This window comes from Pararge aegeria, chromosome 6 (genome assembly GCF_905163445.1).
Source record: "Pararge aegeria chromosome 6, ilParAegt1.1, whole genome shotgun sequence".
In the NCBI taxonomy this organism is placed as follows: Eukaryota; Metazoa; Arthropoda; class Insecta; order Lepidoptera; family Nymphalidae; genus Pararge; species Pararge aegeria.
Window position 1 is genome coordinate 18,646,706 of NC_053185.1, and position 17,867 is coordinate 18,664,572.

The window sequence follows — 17,867 nt, forward strand, 5'->3', positions numbered from 1 at the left end:
CTGATGACGATAATAACTATTTAACTGATAAGTGCCACGTCAGTCTGGTGGTGGGCATGTTCAATTACGGATCTTTAGGTACAGGAAATTTTGCTACTGGCAGAATGTTATATTTTGTTTGTATACTCTTTAAAGTAGTATACTCATTGTGATCAAGATGTTTGGAGTCTGTGGTAGACGGAGAACAATGTAACCGGCTTGTGCGTGGAACTTGTGAGCTTTACATTAAAGAGAATATAAAACTATTATGGGTTTAATTAATTAAATAACACAATGACATAGTCCTAAGTATGGTTTTAAGTATCCAAGTATGGTTGGGAGTGGGAGTTGGTATTCACAGTGCCGCGGAGAGCACGATTAGCTTTATTATTAAATTTATTTGGCTTTATCGTTTATTCATCTTCATATCAATGGATCACCGGTCCACTACAGGGCACGGGTCTCCTCCCACAATGAGTAGGGGTTAAGGCCGTAGTCCACCACGCTGGCCCAGTGCGGATTGGTGGACTCGACACACCTTTGAGAAGATTATCTAGAACTCTCAGGCATGCGGGTCTCCTCACGATGTTTTCCTTCACCGTTGAAGCGAGTGATATTTCAATTACTTAAAACGCACATAACTTAGAGGAGCTAGAAGAGGTGCGTGCTGGGATTCGAACTCGGCCCACCGAAAGTGAAGTCGGAGTCCTGCCCACGGCTGCCAGCGGCTATCACCGCCTCGATAAATGATCATTAGTAAGGCATTAAAAAGAAGAATGAGGAAAAAATAAAAATGGCATCCATACTCACGTATATTTATATTCTTACATACCTGCACTTATTTACAAAACATTACAATGCGATATTTACATGAATTTTTGCTATAGCGTTATATTACACTTACTTAGTAAATAACAAAAATAAAACAATAGATACAAATTTATAACAAATGTGTACAATGGAGGCGTAGCGTGAGTTTGCAATCACACCTAATGGTAGGTGATGATGCAGCCTGAACCGAGAACTTGCCTAGAAGATGCTTATTCACTCTGGATTATGGTAATAGGCGACGGACCAAGTAGATGGTCCACTTGACGATAAGTGGAAAACTATCGCCTATAAACAGAACAACACTGGCCAAGAAATACTTCCTTATAAATATGTTTCGTAGAAACGTAAGACATAAAGACAGACGACCTTATACCATTACTATAATAACGTATTATCCCTATGACAAAAAAATTATGTTAAATATGAATCATTGTTATGAGGAAAATATTCCGTATAATTTTTCCGCTTTTCTAAATAATCGTAGTAATTGAGTTAACGAAAAATTTAGCCTCGAAGTGCCGTGTATTTAAAATGGCATAAAATTTTAGTGGGAGGGCTAGGCCGTGGCTAGTTACCCTACCGACAAAAACTTGCCGCTAAGCGTTTTAGTGTTTCGGTGCAATGTCGCGTAAAAACTATTAAGAAGTTACAGGTTAGCCCGCTACCATCTTAGACTGCATCATCACCAGGAACTTGTAGCGGAATATAAAAAAGCGACAGTTTACTTTCGAATTTCTAAACGCCGCCCCCTTAAACCTACCGTGGAATCTTGCAAGATATGTCAATGTATACAATACATCTGAATCACTGTAAAAACAACATGTCACATAACGGTCACGCACTGGGGAAATACTTGACGAAATTAATACTTTTTCAATTAGAAATTCAAATAATTAGACTACAGTAGGAACAAATATTATTGTAGCTGCCACAAAAGGTGCCGAATGTGAGATTTTTCCATCCACGTTAACTTTTTCGATTGCGTGATCGGGAATTAACTAAAATTTATATGGCACCGAACGAACGCCATCTGGTGACTACTACTACGTACTGTTTTCACATATTATAACTAAATAGCGGTCTTTATCGTAGTTAAGTAAACGAGTTTGGAAAATCTCATAATAAGCAGGGCTAGTACAGGCAGGAGAACATTATATAAATAAATACTACTACTACAATTTATACATCGTCATCTAGCTCCAAAGTAAGAGTTGTTATGGGTACTAAGATGACTGATGAATATTTTTATGAAAAATACACATAAAACCTAAACACTGAAAAGCATTCATGTTCATGACACAAAAATCTTCCAGTTGTGGGAATCGAACCCGCGGTCATGGACTCAGAAAGAAGGGTCGCTGCCCATTGCGCCAGTCGGCCGGCCCGATCCCCCGATTATATCCCCTGATAGGGCATATAATTAACATGTCCACCTGCTAATGCACGGGAACAAAAAATAGGAGAGAGAGAGAAGAGAAGTTTCATCATCACTTCAACCGATTGAAGTACTGGACATAGGTCTTTTGTAGAGAATTCCAAAATCGACGATCCTGGGCCGCTTGTTTCCAGCGGCTCCCAGCGACTTGTTTTATATCGTCTGTCCATCTCGTTGGGGGCCGACCAACACTGCGTTTACCTGTGCGGGGTCGCCATTCCAACACCTTGAAGCCCCGCCTATTTCCACTTCAGCTTTGCAACTCGCTGAGCTATGTCGGTAACTCTGGTTCTTCTACGGATCTCCTCATTTCTGATTTGATCAGGTAGATATAATCCCAACATTGCTCTTTCCATCGCCCGCTGAGTGATTCTGAGCCTTCTTATGAGGCCCATAGTAAGCTCTTCTTTTGTAAAGAGAAGTTTACCCCCGTATTACACATGCTCTGAGAGCTGATGAAGCTGTGGGAGATACATTGTCATCCTTTCCCCGGGGAGATAATTGTCTCCTGCCCGTGCTAGCCGTCCTGGTATACCTAACCAGTTTCTCCGAAATAAAGCTTATAAAACTGACGATCCACTAAAGTGGAGCGACGATGCAGTGTGGAGAAACGCAATGGTGGGAACAAAAAGACGTGGTTTAAGAATGCTTAAATGCATGAAACTAACTTAATTTTCTGCGGAAACCAAGTCTACTGAAGGTACTGTTTGCATCAACTGTCGTTTCAAAATTATAAAAGAATATAATTAAAGTAATCAAATAGCTTGTTAAGTTATCGATACGTGAATTTGTTTTTTGACATAATGTTTTTCAGTGTCTGGGTGTTTATATGTATTTTCTAAGTATTTATGTATATAATTCATAAAAATATTCATCAGTCATCTTAGTACCTATAACACAAGCTACGCTTATTTTGGGGCTAGATCGCGATGTGTGTATTGTCGTAGTATATTTATTATTTTAAAATTTTTGCATTTGTGGGAATCGAACCCACAGCTTTGGACTGTGCCTGACTGAGCCTGCTGCGCCAATCGGCTGTCGTTAAGAAATAGTTTTGATAAGAGACATCCTCACTCCGCAACGCTTTTATACCCGTTTTCACTAACGAAGAATAAGGCAATGCCTAAACAAGCAACGCAATCTAAGGAGACCCCTAGACATACATCAGCCGTTCACCAATTGTATCACTTAAGAGTTGGTGAAACGTTTTTTTTTAACGTACAACGTTTTATTACAGACTTCGCCTAAATCATTAGGTATTCGACAGGCGATGCCTAGGTTTACTGAAAACGGGCATTAGTCTCCCTTCCGCTTGCTCTTCTTCGTTCCGCGTAACTAAACAGGTTTCATATGGCGTCTCCTCTTTACGGTATATCCAATAATGAAATTAACTATTATAGACTTTATTGCAAGGCAATACAGTCTAAAATCACCATTTAATATTGAGCGCTATATCGTTTTTCTCCAACGCATGATAGCTTGTGTGTAAGACAGCCTTCGCCTTGTCAGACTCCTTCCCGTCTAACCAGTCGTTGTAGAGCTGTTTGACCAACTTGTTCTGCGAGGGGTGCGATAAAGGGAGTTGTGTGTACATAGCTTGTAGTTGCGCGACGAGGTCTCTGCCGCTCTCGCCGTTGATTGGCCGGATTTGCGCTCCGCCGTTCAGGCAACCTAGAAACATTGCTGATTGAATTGTTATAGTTATCCTTGAATGTGATCCTTAACACAATCCTTCGCAGACTATTAGCATGCCACTGCTCACACACGACATCTCTCTTATAAGAGAAAACCTTTTAGAGCATAGACCAATCATTCTGCTCACATGCTTATTAAATTTTTTATTTATTTCTACACTTTATGTGTACACCAGAAAATTAAAAAAAATATATGACATAATAAGAGGAGGTTTAAAAGTCTTCCAGGCAACCTTAGGATAAGGAAAACCAAGTTAAACCGATTGGCGGGGTGTATTATTATTAAATATATACTTACGAATAACTACACACTAATAATTATCCAGATTACACATATAAAATAATAAATATACAAAATAAATTTCGAGCCCCACATTGACTACATCATCACATCTACCTATTACCGACCAACTACAGAGCACGGGTCTTCTCCCACAATTAGAAGAAGTTAAGACCGTAGTCCACCACGCTGCCCAGTGTCGATTGGTGGACTACAGACTACAACAAACCCGACCCGATCTAATGAACGCTACTTACCTGAAGGACACGCCATCACCTCCACGTAATGGTATGGCGACTTCCCTCTCTTGAGTTTCTGGACGAGATTCTGTATATTCCTGAAGCCGTTCGCGATCGCAAACCTTAACACTTCTTTGCCGTCCATCTCTAAGGTTACTTCTCGGAAGTCCGGATTTCTGTTAGGAAAGAAACATCATCATAACGCTCAGTGGACATAGATGTCCCATAGAAAAGAAGTATTGCTGCATTCCAGTCTGAATGGCGTCGTTGCCTGTGTAATTGCAGGCACATGAGTGGATAACGATCAACTATAAACAAAGCCATTTTTAAGGGCATGAAATGAACCCGTCCTACAAAATGCCACCCTGTGTCCATCCATGTATAATCTTAATAAATATAAATCTCCTGTCACGATGTTTGTCCGCGATGGACTACTAAACTACTTAACTGATTTTAAATAAAAATTGGCTCACCGTGAGCAGTCTGGTACAACTTAAGAGATAGGATATCTTAGATCTTTAATTATAGTCGCAATTTTATTTTATTGCAAATTATTTGTCACATGTTATATATATATATGTATATATATACTACAATACTCACTTAAGGCTAAGCTATACTGAATACTTTAAAAACAAAATCAAACGCAGACGAAGTCGCGGGCAACAGCTAGTTGTATATGAAAATCCATGTGTGGAGTATAAGGATCTCCTGCTTTTCGCGGACTATAGCAAATTAAGCTTCATTTTCATAATAATGGAAAACTAGTATACTCAAAAGCCAAAAATATCTTTGTACAAGTAGGTCATAGGTGGCACTTTTGATGCGTACATGAGAATAACACGGTGGTGAGATGATGGCGATAACCATATTCGTAAACTTAAAACTAAAGCTACGAGGGTGCCAAACGCGTCCCGGTCTAAGAAGAAACCCACAAACTCAGCCGGGCGTTTTGTTTTCGTTATCACCATCTCACATTATCATTTAAAATTATTAGAAGAGCGACCTGGTTAGAGAAATTATTCACACCCAAGCTTTTTTATCAATTACGTAGTCCTTTATACTATAATAGGACTTTTCTAGATACGATTCGAAATGTTTGAAAAACTATTACTATTGAGTTGGATCGATAGCTGCGTAACTCGGTAAACTAAAAGTTCAATAAATATAGGTTTATTAGTTGCATTCTAGAAGATTCGTCAATTCTATACATATAAAATTACATCTCTGTACCTATTAATCAATTTCCAGACTATATTACTGGACAAAACTTTATTCTTTAAAGCTTACCCCTGTTCTAACAATGCTAAACTATAAACCAAAAAAAATGTAAAAGCCACATTTAAATGCCATAAATCTCAATCTACATTTTTGGATTAAAATATTCATCCTTTCAAAATATTCCCATTATTATAAAGACAATGCTACCTAGATAAACTTGGCTTGCATGTTATTTGGTCACATTGTTAAGATAATGAAAAATTCATATTTCGGGACATCGGGAGGGGTTTCCGTCTATCAGTAAAATATCAGTGTTGCCAATATAATTTTGCGGTGCGAGAACAATAATTTTAGGTTTTAAGTTAATTAAATTTTTTACATCTGCATTAGCTTTATTGATATCGTACTTTAAAGCAAATCTATTCTATGGGACTAAATATGCCTGAAAATAAAGAATTATTATTATAATATCACGTTAAGTAAATGCGGCTGAAACTACAGGGAACAGCGAGTGATATATAAATATCAATTGTAAATGGTAATAAGTTGACGCGGCCGGTGCTCAACGTTAAGTTTGCGCCATTTACACACTATATGTCCACACCTGTTATGTATAAACGCAACAATGGGCGTGGATCAGGGGTGTGACCTGAGTTACGCACGCAAGACAAACTGTCTGCTTTATAAGATTACTCACTCATCTACACTTGTGAAATAACGAGACTATGAATTGGTTAGGTTGAAAGGTTTTTATATTATTAATTAAATCTTTGCAGTTCTTAAGAAAACATTTGTAAAACATTTTTGAAAAACATTTTTTTCAGTTCTTAACACCGAAAAAAAATGTTTTTCATGACCAGATTTCTGATTAAATGGTTGTCCGCTTATGACGATTCAGTAAAACTATCTCGATAGGAAAAAAAAATCGTAAGATAATTAACAAAAATTTGAAGCAAACAACATTTGAAGTAACAAGTAGAGTTATTTATTTAATTTCTTGTATGAAATAAAAAAAAAAAAACAGTATATATGTAGACTATACTAAGTATTTTGGTTTTTTGTTGTTTTGATTACTTAATTACAATGAAATATTTCCCGTGTTCTTTTTTAAAAATATAAAATTTAATTTGTGATAAACTCGAATGCATCAAAAGCAAAATTGCAAAAAAAACTACTGACATCGAGACTGGCCATGTTATGACCTCAACCAACTATAAAAAAATAGATATACACTAATTTTATTTAAACTCCGAATATTGATTGGACTACGTGATTTGGTGATAACAAACGAACACGCAGCTAAGTTGGTATTTTAAGAACGGTAGATATTTCTAGCCCTTGAAGCTTTGAATGTAGTTATCATTATCATTACACTAACATGTACAAGTTTGTATATACGCATGCAAAATGCCTGTATTTAAATAAATAACTAACTATTTGACTTTGTCTTAGCATATAAAAAAACTTAACTTCGTTTTGCGTGCTAATAAAATAAGATTGAGTTATTTTTCCGAATGGAGCAATAAATATATTATAGTGCTCAGATTTAACACACCATGAAGGTAGTCACCAAGGAGAGTTGCCCGTTTCCAAAGAGGATACTAATTCAACGTTAGAGTTGTCTGCATTATTGGCGCTAGCAACAATACAATTTTAGAACTGGTTTAATATTGAAACTGACCTTAAATTTTTATATATCACTGGTGCTTTTGTCTCCCCGAAAAACTGTTCGGCCGCATACAAGAAAATCTGGTCTGCATAGCCCCCCGACCCTGAGCCCACGTGGCTTCTTATACCCGTTTTTTCTGCGTCGCCCCATGGCCAGTCCAAATCGCAGCCTTCGATTTCCGACAAACATTTACTGCTATTGGCCAACATTTGTTCCAATTCAACTGCAAATAAACGATTGTTTTCAAAATACAAAAAAAGGTGAGTTGATATTCGTTTGCGTATATTTATATTTATTGTTTATAACATTATTTCAGTTCTCATGCTCTAGTGTTCTGGTTTACTCTACTGCGTTAGTGTATTAAGACTGCTTTTTATGCTCGTGTGCATAAAAAGCAGTCTTAATTCTAATGGACGGAAAAACAAATTCTGATGGTAATAGAAAAATAATAAGGCAGCGACGTTATTCCAATGAGAATACAAACAGTACCCACGTAATATTTATAATATATTCTGTGGGACCATTAAAGACATTTTTATTTGTAATACAATATAGCAAAGGGTTAGTTTTTCAATTTTATAGGTATTTACTATGTATGTATTATTGGGATAATAAATTAGGTGTTTGTTCACGTATTTCTTGGAAACTTTAAATCAGTTTATGATCATTTCTTTTTTTATTTAGTAACATGTACTACAACTTAGGAGTTAGTAATCTGTTGATAAGTTACTAAGCAAAGATTTTAAAAGTTAAAAATTGTATCGATATTTTTTTGTCAATAAGAACGTTGCTGTAGTAATCAATGTTTAGATTACAGATAGATTGTATAAAGAAAATGGACATAAGACCGTACGCCCCAGTGACCGTGGATAAGACCCACGTACACGTAACTTACTAGCAGTTATAACGCAGTCGACATCATGGCAGCTCAATATGTCGCTGTAGAAGTCCTCTCTCGACGCCTCGAGCTTCTTATCGTAGCACGGCATGAAGGTCACGTGGTACACCCCGCCTGGGCTCAACTCCCGCTTGGAGGACAGGTGCTGCTTTACCATAGAGCCCATTATCTGCTGCGGGGACTTCGTACTCGAAATGTATGGGAGGATGAAGTTTCCGTGCGTTTTCTCAGCGTAACAAACCCAACCTAAAACAAATTAAGAATTCATTTCAATACGGGACTGCATCGTTGACTGTGTCAAAGTCAAAAATATCTTTATTCAAGTAGGCCCATAGGCGGCACTTTTGATGTACATTACACGAGAATTGCACGTTCCACCATAATCGTAAACTTAAAACTAAAGCTACGAGGGTTCCAAACGCGTCCTGGTCTAAGAAGAATTTTTGTTATCACCATCTCACATTGTTATTTAAAATTATTAGAAGAGCAACCTGGTTAGAGCAAGCCAATTCACACCCAAGCTTTTTTATCCATTACATAGTCCTTTATGCTTTAATAAGCTTTAAGACTTTTCTATAAGCTTACGTTTAATACAAACTTTGAATTTTTTAAGAGACATCTCCAAGATGTCAATGTTTAGTTTATTGTAGAATTGTATGCAATTTTCTTTAAACGAATTATGAATTTTATGTAACCTAGTAAGTTTATTCTTACTTCTAATGTTTAAATTATTGCAGCCAAATTTTTTCTTACATTTAGAAATGTTTGTATGAACATACCAACATAAAATTTTCAAAAATGTACTGACTATAAACTGTCATTATTTTAAAATCTTTAAATTTATCGCATAATGACTCCCAAACACCATAATAGGGCGTTGCGTTATTATATTACAAAATTCTTATGTCCGTTTTCATCGCCTGAGGTTCGTCTTCAGAAACTTAACTCAACTCTTAGGTGATAACTACAGGTGAACGGTTGATGTATGCCTAGGAATCTCCTTAGAAGGTACTTATTTAGGCATTGCCTTGCCGTTAGTGAAAACTAGCATTATAGTCATCATATCAACCCATTACCGGTCCACTACTGGGCAAAGATCCTCCTCAATGTGACACCCTTAGTGCCGGCTCTTAGGCGTGTGGCTTAACACGCCTTTGAGAACATTATATAGAACTCTCAAGCATGCAGGTTTCCACACGATCTTTCACCTTCACCGTTGAAGCAAGTCAAAGTCAAAGTCAAAGTCAAAAATATCTTTATTCAAGTAGGCCCACAGGTGGCACTTTTGATGCGTACATAAGAACCACACGGTAGTGAGATGATGGCGATAATCACATTCGTAAACTTAAAACTAAAGCTACGAGGGTTCCAAACGCGTCCTGGTCTAAGAAGAAGCCCACAACAAACTTAGCCGGGTGTATTTTTTTTTTTGTTATCACCATCTCACAATGTCATTTTAAATTGTTAGAAGAGCAACCTGGTTAGAGCAATAATTTACACCTAAGCTTTTTTATCGTTTACGTAGTCCTTTATACTATAATAGGACTTTTCTATAAGCTTACGTTTAATACAAACTTTGAACTTTTTAAGAGACATCACCAAGATGACAATTGGTAGTTTATTGTAGAATTGTATGCAATTTCCTTTAAACGAATTATGAATTTTATGTAACCTAGTATATTGCACTGTAAGTTTATTCTTACTTCTAATGTTTAAATTATTGCAGTAACATGATAAGAAGTGATATTTTAATTAGTTAAAACGCAAATAACTTAGAAAAAATAGTAGTTGTTGCTGGGATTATGTAAGTCAAGAAGCGTGGACATATACTTACTGCCAATCAAAATTATCATTTTAAATAGCGGAAACTACACAGACGTCTGACGTGAGCATTACTTCCGTCAGAAAAAAAATCTGACTTACGCCCTAGTCTCGCCTAAAGAAGTTTTACTTCAAACGATGCCACAGACAAAAACACACACACCTACAGAAACACCCCGTCAACACACAACATAGATGTCTTTATTACCAGGACATGAGCTGGCCAGCATCGGCAGGTGTTTTTCGCTGGGGTCGTTCTGCTGGTCGCGGTAACGCTGCAAGAATTCCTGCTGCGCCTCCAAAACTGACATGTCTTCCGCTACCGTCATGTCGAGTACTAGATCCGCGCCCAGACTTTTGAAGTAACCTGAAACAAAATACAATTATAATTGTATTTTAACAATAATCACTATACTTCATCATCCTCCTCATACTTAAATTACCAAATGAAATCCTTAAGGTGTCTCTCAATAAGTTCAAAGTTTATATAAAAATCCTATTATGCTCATACCTCATAGCTTGTCTGTGTGATGGTGATAACGAAATCAAAATACCTGGCTAAGTTTGTTATGGGCTTTTCTTAGTCCAGGGCGCGTTTGGAAGCCATCTAGTTTTAGTTTTAAGTTAACGCAGTTATCACCATCAAATAACATTAGTGTAACATGTATATATATGAACGCTTTATAAGTGCCTGTGATATGGTGTACATGAATAAAACATTTTTGAATTTGAACTTGTCATGGACTAGCTATAAACCGCAACCTGGGTGGTTATACACATATGTACGGTGTAATTTATAATTTCTTTAATCGTTTTACACGTCATTATATGACGCAAAACACACGTGAGTCGTGAGGTGTAATTGTTGGGGTTGATGAGTTGCATCCTTCTTCTTTTATTCCTGTGCCTGACCGTGCTCATTAGGCTACAACCATCCGTTATACGAAGAGCCGTTGATACGGATCCCTGCAATGTCACTCAAGGCTAGGCGACCTTAAGGATGCTTTGCAGGCCGCCCAAGTCAACGAGTGCTTCAAGAGTAATTCTGAGGAGCTAGGAGTGTACTGCATTTTGTTCTGCTACTCTGTTCGATAGACGTCCTTCAGTTTTCATGACGATGGTTTAACCCTGGCCAAGGAAACTTACCAACTAACTTTCGCGTAGCATCCTCAGGTTCTATCTTGTACCGTGCTGCGAGGGACAGGGTTGGTTGAGGCGACAGGGATATCACAACCAAGCTTACTTCACGCGTTACGCCTTTTGTGTCAGTGTACTTCCTCTCCGAAAATACTCTACGAAAGAAATATATTGCACCAACTTATACCTATGTAGTAATATAGGATTAAATATATATCTTTATGCAATTCTTTTTCCATAATTAACAATATACAATAACATAACAACAAACTATAATAACAGAAGGGCAGATAGCCTAGTGGGTCATGCTTTGGCTTTCCTTTTGTGGCTTTCCTTTGAATGACTTTTCAGAATTTGAGCAATTTGAATATCACTTGCTTTACACTGTGTAGGAAAACATCGTAAGGAATACTTAGAGTTCTCCATAATGTTCTCAACAGGGTGTGAAGTCTACCAATCTGCACTTGGCCAGCGTGGTAGACAGGCCTTAACCCTTCTCATTCTGAGATGAGGTGTGTGCCCATTGGTGGGCCGGTAATGGTTTGATTATGATAACATAACAAGGGTAGGCCCATTACCGTCTACATGATCAGATGAAACTGATTTGAACACCTCTCTGGCGCATTTGTAAGCACTGTGGTCATATATAGGGGATTATGATTTCTTAATTTTCTTTGTTCTGGTCTAGTTGGTAGGCTTCTGCCGTATTTAGTTACAACCCTGACCGACAAAGCATTGCTGCATATTGATTTAGCATTCTGGTGCAATGGCAACTGACGTGAAGATGGATTTAATGTTACTGGCAAACCCCTACAGGTTAGCTTGCTACCGTCTTAGACTGCATCATTGCTTAACTACCAGGTGAGATTGCAATCAAAGGTAAAGCATGCCTAACATTTATTTAGAGTATTTAGTAACATACTCTTAGTTTAGTCAGCAAGTATACTTCTATTTGATGACTTTATTGCTTCCATTAGCATAAACATTTTTTTTTTGATTTACCTTAACAACTCCTCCTGACTCTGTCTTGTAACAAGCACACTCTCTGCAGAGGTAATACAGCCACTGCAAGCCAGGCAATCAGCCAAGGTTATCTCAACCTTCTGCAACTTCTGTTCTTTGCCACTCGACAGGTCAAAGTAGCCATCATCACCAATTTTGATCTTTGCACCTGTCTTACTTTGTTTCTTCTCTATTTTCACTGGCTTTATACATTCCTGCAATATTGTAAAAGTAATAAAAGGATTTTTTCATAAATATTTAGCTAGTAGAATATTAATATATGCACATATATTTATTTATTCACAATCTGAGAGAAGGTTTTAGATCCATCATTCTGCTTAAATTCAAGTTATAGGTTTTAACATGCATTCCAAATGCACAGGGGTGGACCAAGTCCAATACATAACTCTGGGTACATACCATCAATTCTTTAGCTCAACCCAAGAATTTATGCCAGGAAATTGTGATCTGTAGATTTGATTAAATATTTCTTGCCACTAAATCAATGTGACAGTTTATTTATGATGTTTCTGATGTTTATTGTTAAAGAACCAGGAACATTTAAATGAAAACACAGGCTAACATAATACAAGGGAAGCTTACTTTGGGGCTAGATGGAAATGTGTATACTCACTGTCACTTTGTGGCTTTGTCTAGAGTAAATAGGCATGATTTAGGTAAGCATGATCCTCATAATGACCTTGGGCAGAATTTTTAATTACCATAAGGTGTGTACTAGCAAAGTATTGTCTTTATTTAAAACTATTAGTTCATGACCCACATCCCTTGTGTTAGTAAAGTTATTATCTGCGCAGCGAGAAATGTGCTAATGCTATAAACGCAGTCTTTGGTGGTAAACTTAATCTAAGACAAGTACATGTAAATTCTATATCTAACAAGATTTCTTTGTCTTTTGATTTCGAGCATTCTAAGAAGACTCGTATCAGTCTTTCATCTATCAATGCCAAGTTTTAATATAACGATCATGGTCAATAAGTTTAAATCAAGTGTCTCCTTGAATTGAACGTATTTATGCAATATTGAGCTTATAAATAGGTTATACTCGAGTACCTGCGATGGAGTTATAAAATCGTCAAGGTCCGTCAATTGCAGCGCACCACTGAATCGAGAAGCCATGGTTTTTACAAGTTACACTAAAAAATAGCATCAAAACGTTGTAAATATTGTGTAATTTAGCTTTATTTACACAATAACATACCACACAAGTATTTATTGATTATTCCACCTGACAGTAATTTGACAGTGACGTTTTACATTTTTTAGCCAATGACATGGCTAACAGACGAGTATATCTGTGTAAAAAGTCTGCAGAAAAGAAAACAGACCACTCCTCAGATCTACCTTAGGCGAAATCAAAATCAATATTTTGTTACCATTTTTTTACAAACTTTAGTTTGTAAAAAAACTTTAGTTTGAAAAATTTAAAAATAATCCACAGATTAGGTATGTTACAACCCATAACAAATCGTCTTTACAGCTTACAGATTGAAGGCCTCTTGTTTTTTTTAACACGCTTTTATTAGCTTCACCTGTATGTATGTTTGTATGTATGTTTGTATGTATGTTTGTATGTATGTTTGTATGTATGTTTGTATGTATGTTTGTAACCGACCCCTTTGAGCTCGATTTTGTTTTATTAATAAACTTTCCGTTTTATTAATAAAATTCTTACTGATATACAGAAATAAAAAAAAATTAAAATAGCTATTTATAACATTGGCTAAGGTATGTACATTGTACACTAAGGTCAGTGGGCATGTGGATACCTACGATACCTACTTAAAAACTCGATGATATTTTCAAACAGTCTATAATTGAAAGATTTTACAAGTCGTTTGCTCTATAATCTTCACCCACCATTCACCCACGCTTGACCTCTAACCTGAAGATCAAAAAAATTAACTAATATGGACTGGCAGCTTGTGGGATTGAATGGAAGAGAAAATCAATCGCTGCCACCCGCCCGCCTCCGTTACCAAGGCGACCGCGTAAACAGTGGGGAAACGTCGCGACGGCATTACGCACGTCTCGGTTACATTTTGACGGCTTTGTTTTGGATAATTCTATACGTAACTTCTGTTTATTTTGATTTTGAGTGGATGTGAAGAATGGCTGAAGAAGGAGCAGCTACTGTGGGGGCGTCTGAAAAGGTGATACACACGTATCCGCTTATTAGGGTGAGAAATAATTAAATTATTTGAGACAGTATAAGTAGGTAGTGAATATTTTATTTCTAAGATGAAGATTATGTTCACAGATTAATGATAAGATTATCTTAATCTACGTAAAACACTTTGGGTTTCATAGAATAGTCAGTGGAACAGTCGCTTAGATTCGATTTATACCTCATCTATATTTCAAACTTTGGTGAAGTAAAACGAAAGACTACTGGACTAACTTAAAATGACTCTAGTATTAAGTACGTTCAACTTAATGGCACAGGCCGTAACCGACTAAAAAGCCTTAAAAACGGAATGTCGGATAGATAGACAGAATTGGTGCTATTAAGAAATCTGTTTTGCCATTTTGAGGTTCGGCTTCGAACTCCTAGGATGGTCACAATCAAGTCAACCGATTGACGTTCCACTCAACAACTTAGAACCCCAACGTCCATTGGTTCTCCGAGCTGTGTGCCCCGATCATTGCCACTTCAGCTTTGCGACTCGTTGAGCTATCTCAGTAACTCTAGTTCTTCTACGGATCTCCTCATTTATGATTTGATCACGTAGAGATACTCCTAACATAGCTCTTTTCATCGCTCGCTGAGTGAATGGTCACAATGGGTCGTCATAATTACCGTTAATATGGTAACATAATAACGTGTAATAGTTTTCGAACTAGGCAACTAGGTTAAAAAGTTCGGACAAGTGAAGATACGAAGCCGGATTAGCTTCGCAGTCAGCATCACTCTTGCGCATCGACTGTACCCCGCAAACCGTGACGTATCTAGTTACTGCACATTCTAAACTTCTGAACAATGACAGATAGTTATGCGACAAGTGTCACTCACAAATCCAATCGTAATACAATATTGGGAGTTTACAATCTCAACAAAAAAAGATCTAATTATCAGGAGTGACAAATGATGGCGTGCTAACTAAAGACGCTGGACCTATTCCTACGCACTTGCGCGGCTAGCATTGGCACGAGACAAAAGTTATATTCACGGCACGGCAATACGTATATTATTTACACTTGTGTCGTGTGTTGGTGTAACAGTGTCATATGCATTATCAACCAATTAATCAATTCTGTGGATATACTCCTCTTCACTACAAGGCACAAATCTCCTCACAACTCAAACTCCAACTGGTTATAACAGATATACCGAATCAAATTCTATGATCAACATGTTCAATGATCAACTGGTTCTAACAGATATACCGAAGCATCTATCTATCGTTATAAATGGTACATCTCCGACCATGAACTGAAAATTCATTTTTTTTACGCTATGAAGTAGTTATTTGAATGGAGATATTATGTACCTATATTGTAAGTAGATACTAAAGAAGTTAAACGGAGAGGTATGTTTGTTGTTATCAGTTTGGATCGAACCTTTTGAGTGGGAGGGGTGGTTTAAAAAACAAACCACACGCAATACGTTGATGTCATTCCGTACCGTGCACGAGCTTGTTTGTTTTCGCAGTTGGATCCATCAGCCATCACCTAACTTCAGCCGATCGCTAGCGGATCAATGAATACTCGTATTTATGTAACTTTAAAAATAGACTGACATATCTTCGTGCCTTATAATTTCTTGAGACCATTTGCTTGAAAACCATAACCATTTTGATAGTAGCTTTAAAAGATCTTGCCCGGACTCCATTGTATATATATTTTCGTCATCCTCACACTTCCAAAGTCAGAAAACATAGGTCCGTAAATGACTTTAATAAGTCATTTTACATGCGCAACGAGAAAATTATATGGACCTATTTTCTCACATTAAATAACACTAGAAAATGGGTAGACATCTCGTGGCGCGAAAACCATAGCGATGCAGATCTTTCACCCTGAATTTATTGACAGAAAAACCCAAGTTGGGTTTTTGTCTGAACTAAAGTGCCATTTTTTAACGAAATCTCGTAGCGCATGCACACTGGTGTTCAACAGTTGAAGTCGAAGTTCTGGTTTACATATATTGTTTTTATTCCCTTACTTCACTGCATCTTAAACGGCACCATCACTGTAGATTATGTAAAACCCTCACCTACCTACTAATTAGTGTCTGCGCGACAAAACAAGCACAGCCGTAATCTCCCACCAAACCAGACCAGAGAAAATTCAGAAATTTTAAATTCCCAAATTGCTTCTGCCAGGGATCGAATCCGTACATATAAGGCCACGTCGTCAAAAAATCTGATTTTTTTATATCCCTTATAACAACTGTTTCTTATTTCAGCATTCTGACATGTCTGAAGAGATGAGGATAGAGGCCATGGAGTTGTCCGTGACAGCGTGCGAGAAGTACTCCCAGAACAACGAGCTAGCGGCGCGCATGGTAAAGGAATCAATGGACAAAAAGTTTGGCCCCGCATTTCACGTCGTGGTCGGCGAGAGCTACGGTTTCGAAATCACGTACGAATGTACCACTATTTGTTACATGTATTTTGGTGGTAACCAAGCGATTTGCATATGGAAGTGTTCGTGAAGACGATGTTTTGTGTAAACTTTAAATGGACTGGAGAAGTGTGATTGGTCATGCGCTAATAGGGTTGGCGTCCGTCCGGTTTCTTAATCGAATGTGTCAAAATTTAGGGTTGTGCGAATTTTGAACGAATTGAAATAGATATTTTAAGGAATCGTTTGATTCAATTATTCGCACTCCCTAGTCGAGAAATATATCTTATATGTTTCACTTGTACCTCATTCAACTTGCGATACAATCGTCATTCAGCACTGACGTCTGAATGGGACACTCAGCCTTGGGCCAGAAAGGATTGCTACAATTTTGGGCATATAATATAAGCTATCTAACAGATATTTAGAGGTGTCTAGTGGTTACGCCAAAGCAGAACACAATTGTCACCACCCCCTCTCTTCGCGCTGGTGTTCTACGAAGCGACTTAGGGAATATTTTAACGATTTAATTAAGATATGTTCAGAATCTGCGGTTGGAAGAGGCCTTTATTTCAGCAGTGGACTATTATAGCCTGCTCAGGATGATTATATCTAAAGAACTACGGCTAGATAAAGTATTGAAGATATTAATGAAAAATCGCCAAATAACTGAACACAATTTATTCACTACGGGAGCGACATAATAGCAAAGTGATAAAGCCCTCTTCAAAATAATACAGATTAAAATAATTAATTTTATTGTCTATCATAAAAAAAAATCGCAATCCGCAATCCTCTAAGCTAGGTTTATACGCTAGTAATATTTACAGCATCACCTTGCCATCGCCAGCATATCAACATTTTGCCACACGCTTGACTGTAAGGGGTGCGGTATTGATCGGACGACATGTATGCATGTTCTACAAGCGTGTATAAAGCACGCTCTACACTCACGCGAATCTGTTCCCGATACTCGCTTGATTTCTGCAACGAATAGGTAGGTCGTATAAAATCGTCTCCACTCACTAGTTGCGAATAGCATGTTGCAGTCTTGAACATTATAATGCTTTTGTTCTT

General features: G+C 37.4%; 2 protein-coding genes across 2 annotated transcripts; one reads left to right on the top strand and one right to left on the bottom strand.

The window, feature by feature from the left end:
• Positions 1–3,168: 3,168 nt before the first annotated feature.
• Positions 3,169–13,435, bottom strand: LOC120624812 (probable cytosolic Fe-S cluster assembly factor GJ13047). Its single transcript, XM_039891567.1, has 8 exons — positions 13,278–13,435; positions 12,207–12,421; positions 11,214–11,359; positions 10,276–10,434; positions 8,244–8,492; positions 7,361–7,571; positions 4,477–4,634; positions 3,169–3,916 (listed from the first exon to the last, which is right to left on the bottom strand). The coding sequence occupies exons 1-8, from the start codon at positions 13,341–13,343 to the stop codon at positions 3,675–3,677; spliced, it is 1,446 nt and encodes a 481-aa protein (XP_039747501.1). The 5' UTR covers positions 13,344–13,435; the 3' UTR covers positions 3,169–3,674.
• A 900-nt stretch (positions 13,436–14,335) lies between these two features.
• Positions 14,336–17,443, top strand: LOC120624815 (dynein light chain 4, axonemal). The gene is made up of 2 exons (XM_039891570.1): positions 14,336–14,404; positions 16,633–17,443. Exons 1-2 carry the CDS (start codon positions 14,336–14,338, stop codon positions 16,879–16,881), a joined length of 318 nt encoding a protein of 105 aa, XP_039747504.1. The 3' UTR covers positions 16,882–17,443.
• The last annotated feature ends 424 nt before the right edge of the window (positions 17,444–17,867 follow it).

Excerpts from the sequence above, each read along its gene's own strand:
- LOC120624812 (XM_039891567.1), bottom strand. The coding sequence starts at position 13,343 with ATGGCTTCTCGATTCAGTGGTGCGCTGCAATTGACGGACCTTGACGAT. Across the intron at positions 4,635-7,360 it reads GTGATATATAAAAATTTAAG|AAATCCGGACTTCCGAGAAG; the intron begins GTCAGTTTCAAT and ends CTTTCCTAACAG. Across the intron at positions 3,917-4,476 it reads GGTGATGGCGTGTCCTTCAG|GTTGCCTGAACGGCGGAGCG; the intron begins GTAAGTAGCGTT and ends CAATGTTTCTAG.
- LOC120624815 (XM_039891570.1), top strand. The coding sequence starts at position 14,336 with ATGGCTGAAGAAGGAGCAGCTACTGTGGGGGCGTCTGAAAAGGTGATA. Across the intron at positions 14,405-16,632 it reads ACACGTATCCGCTTATTAGG|CATTCTGACATGTCTGAAGA; the intron begins GTGAGAAATAAT and ends TTCTTATTTCAG.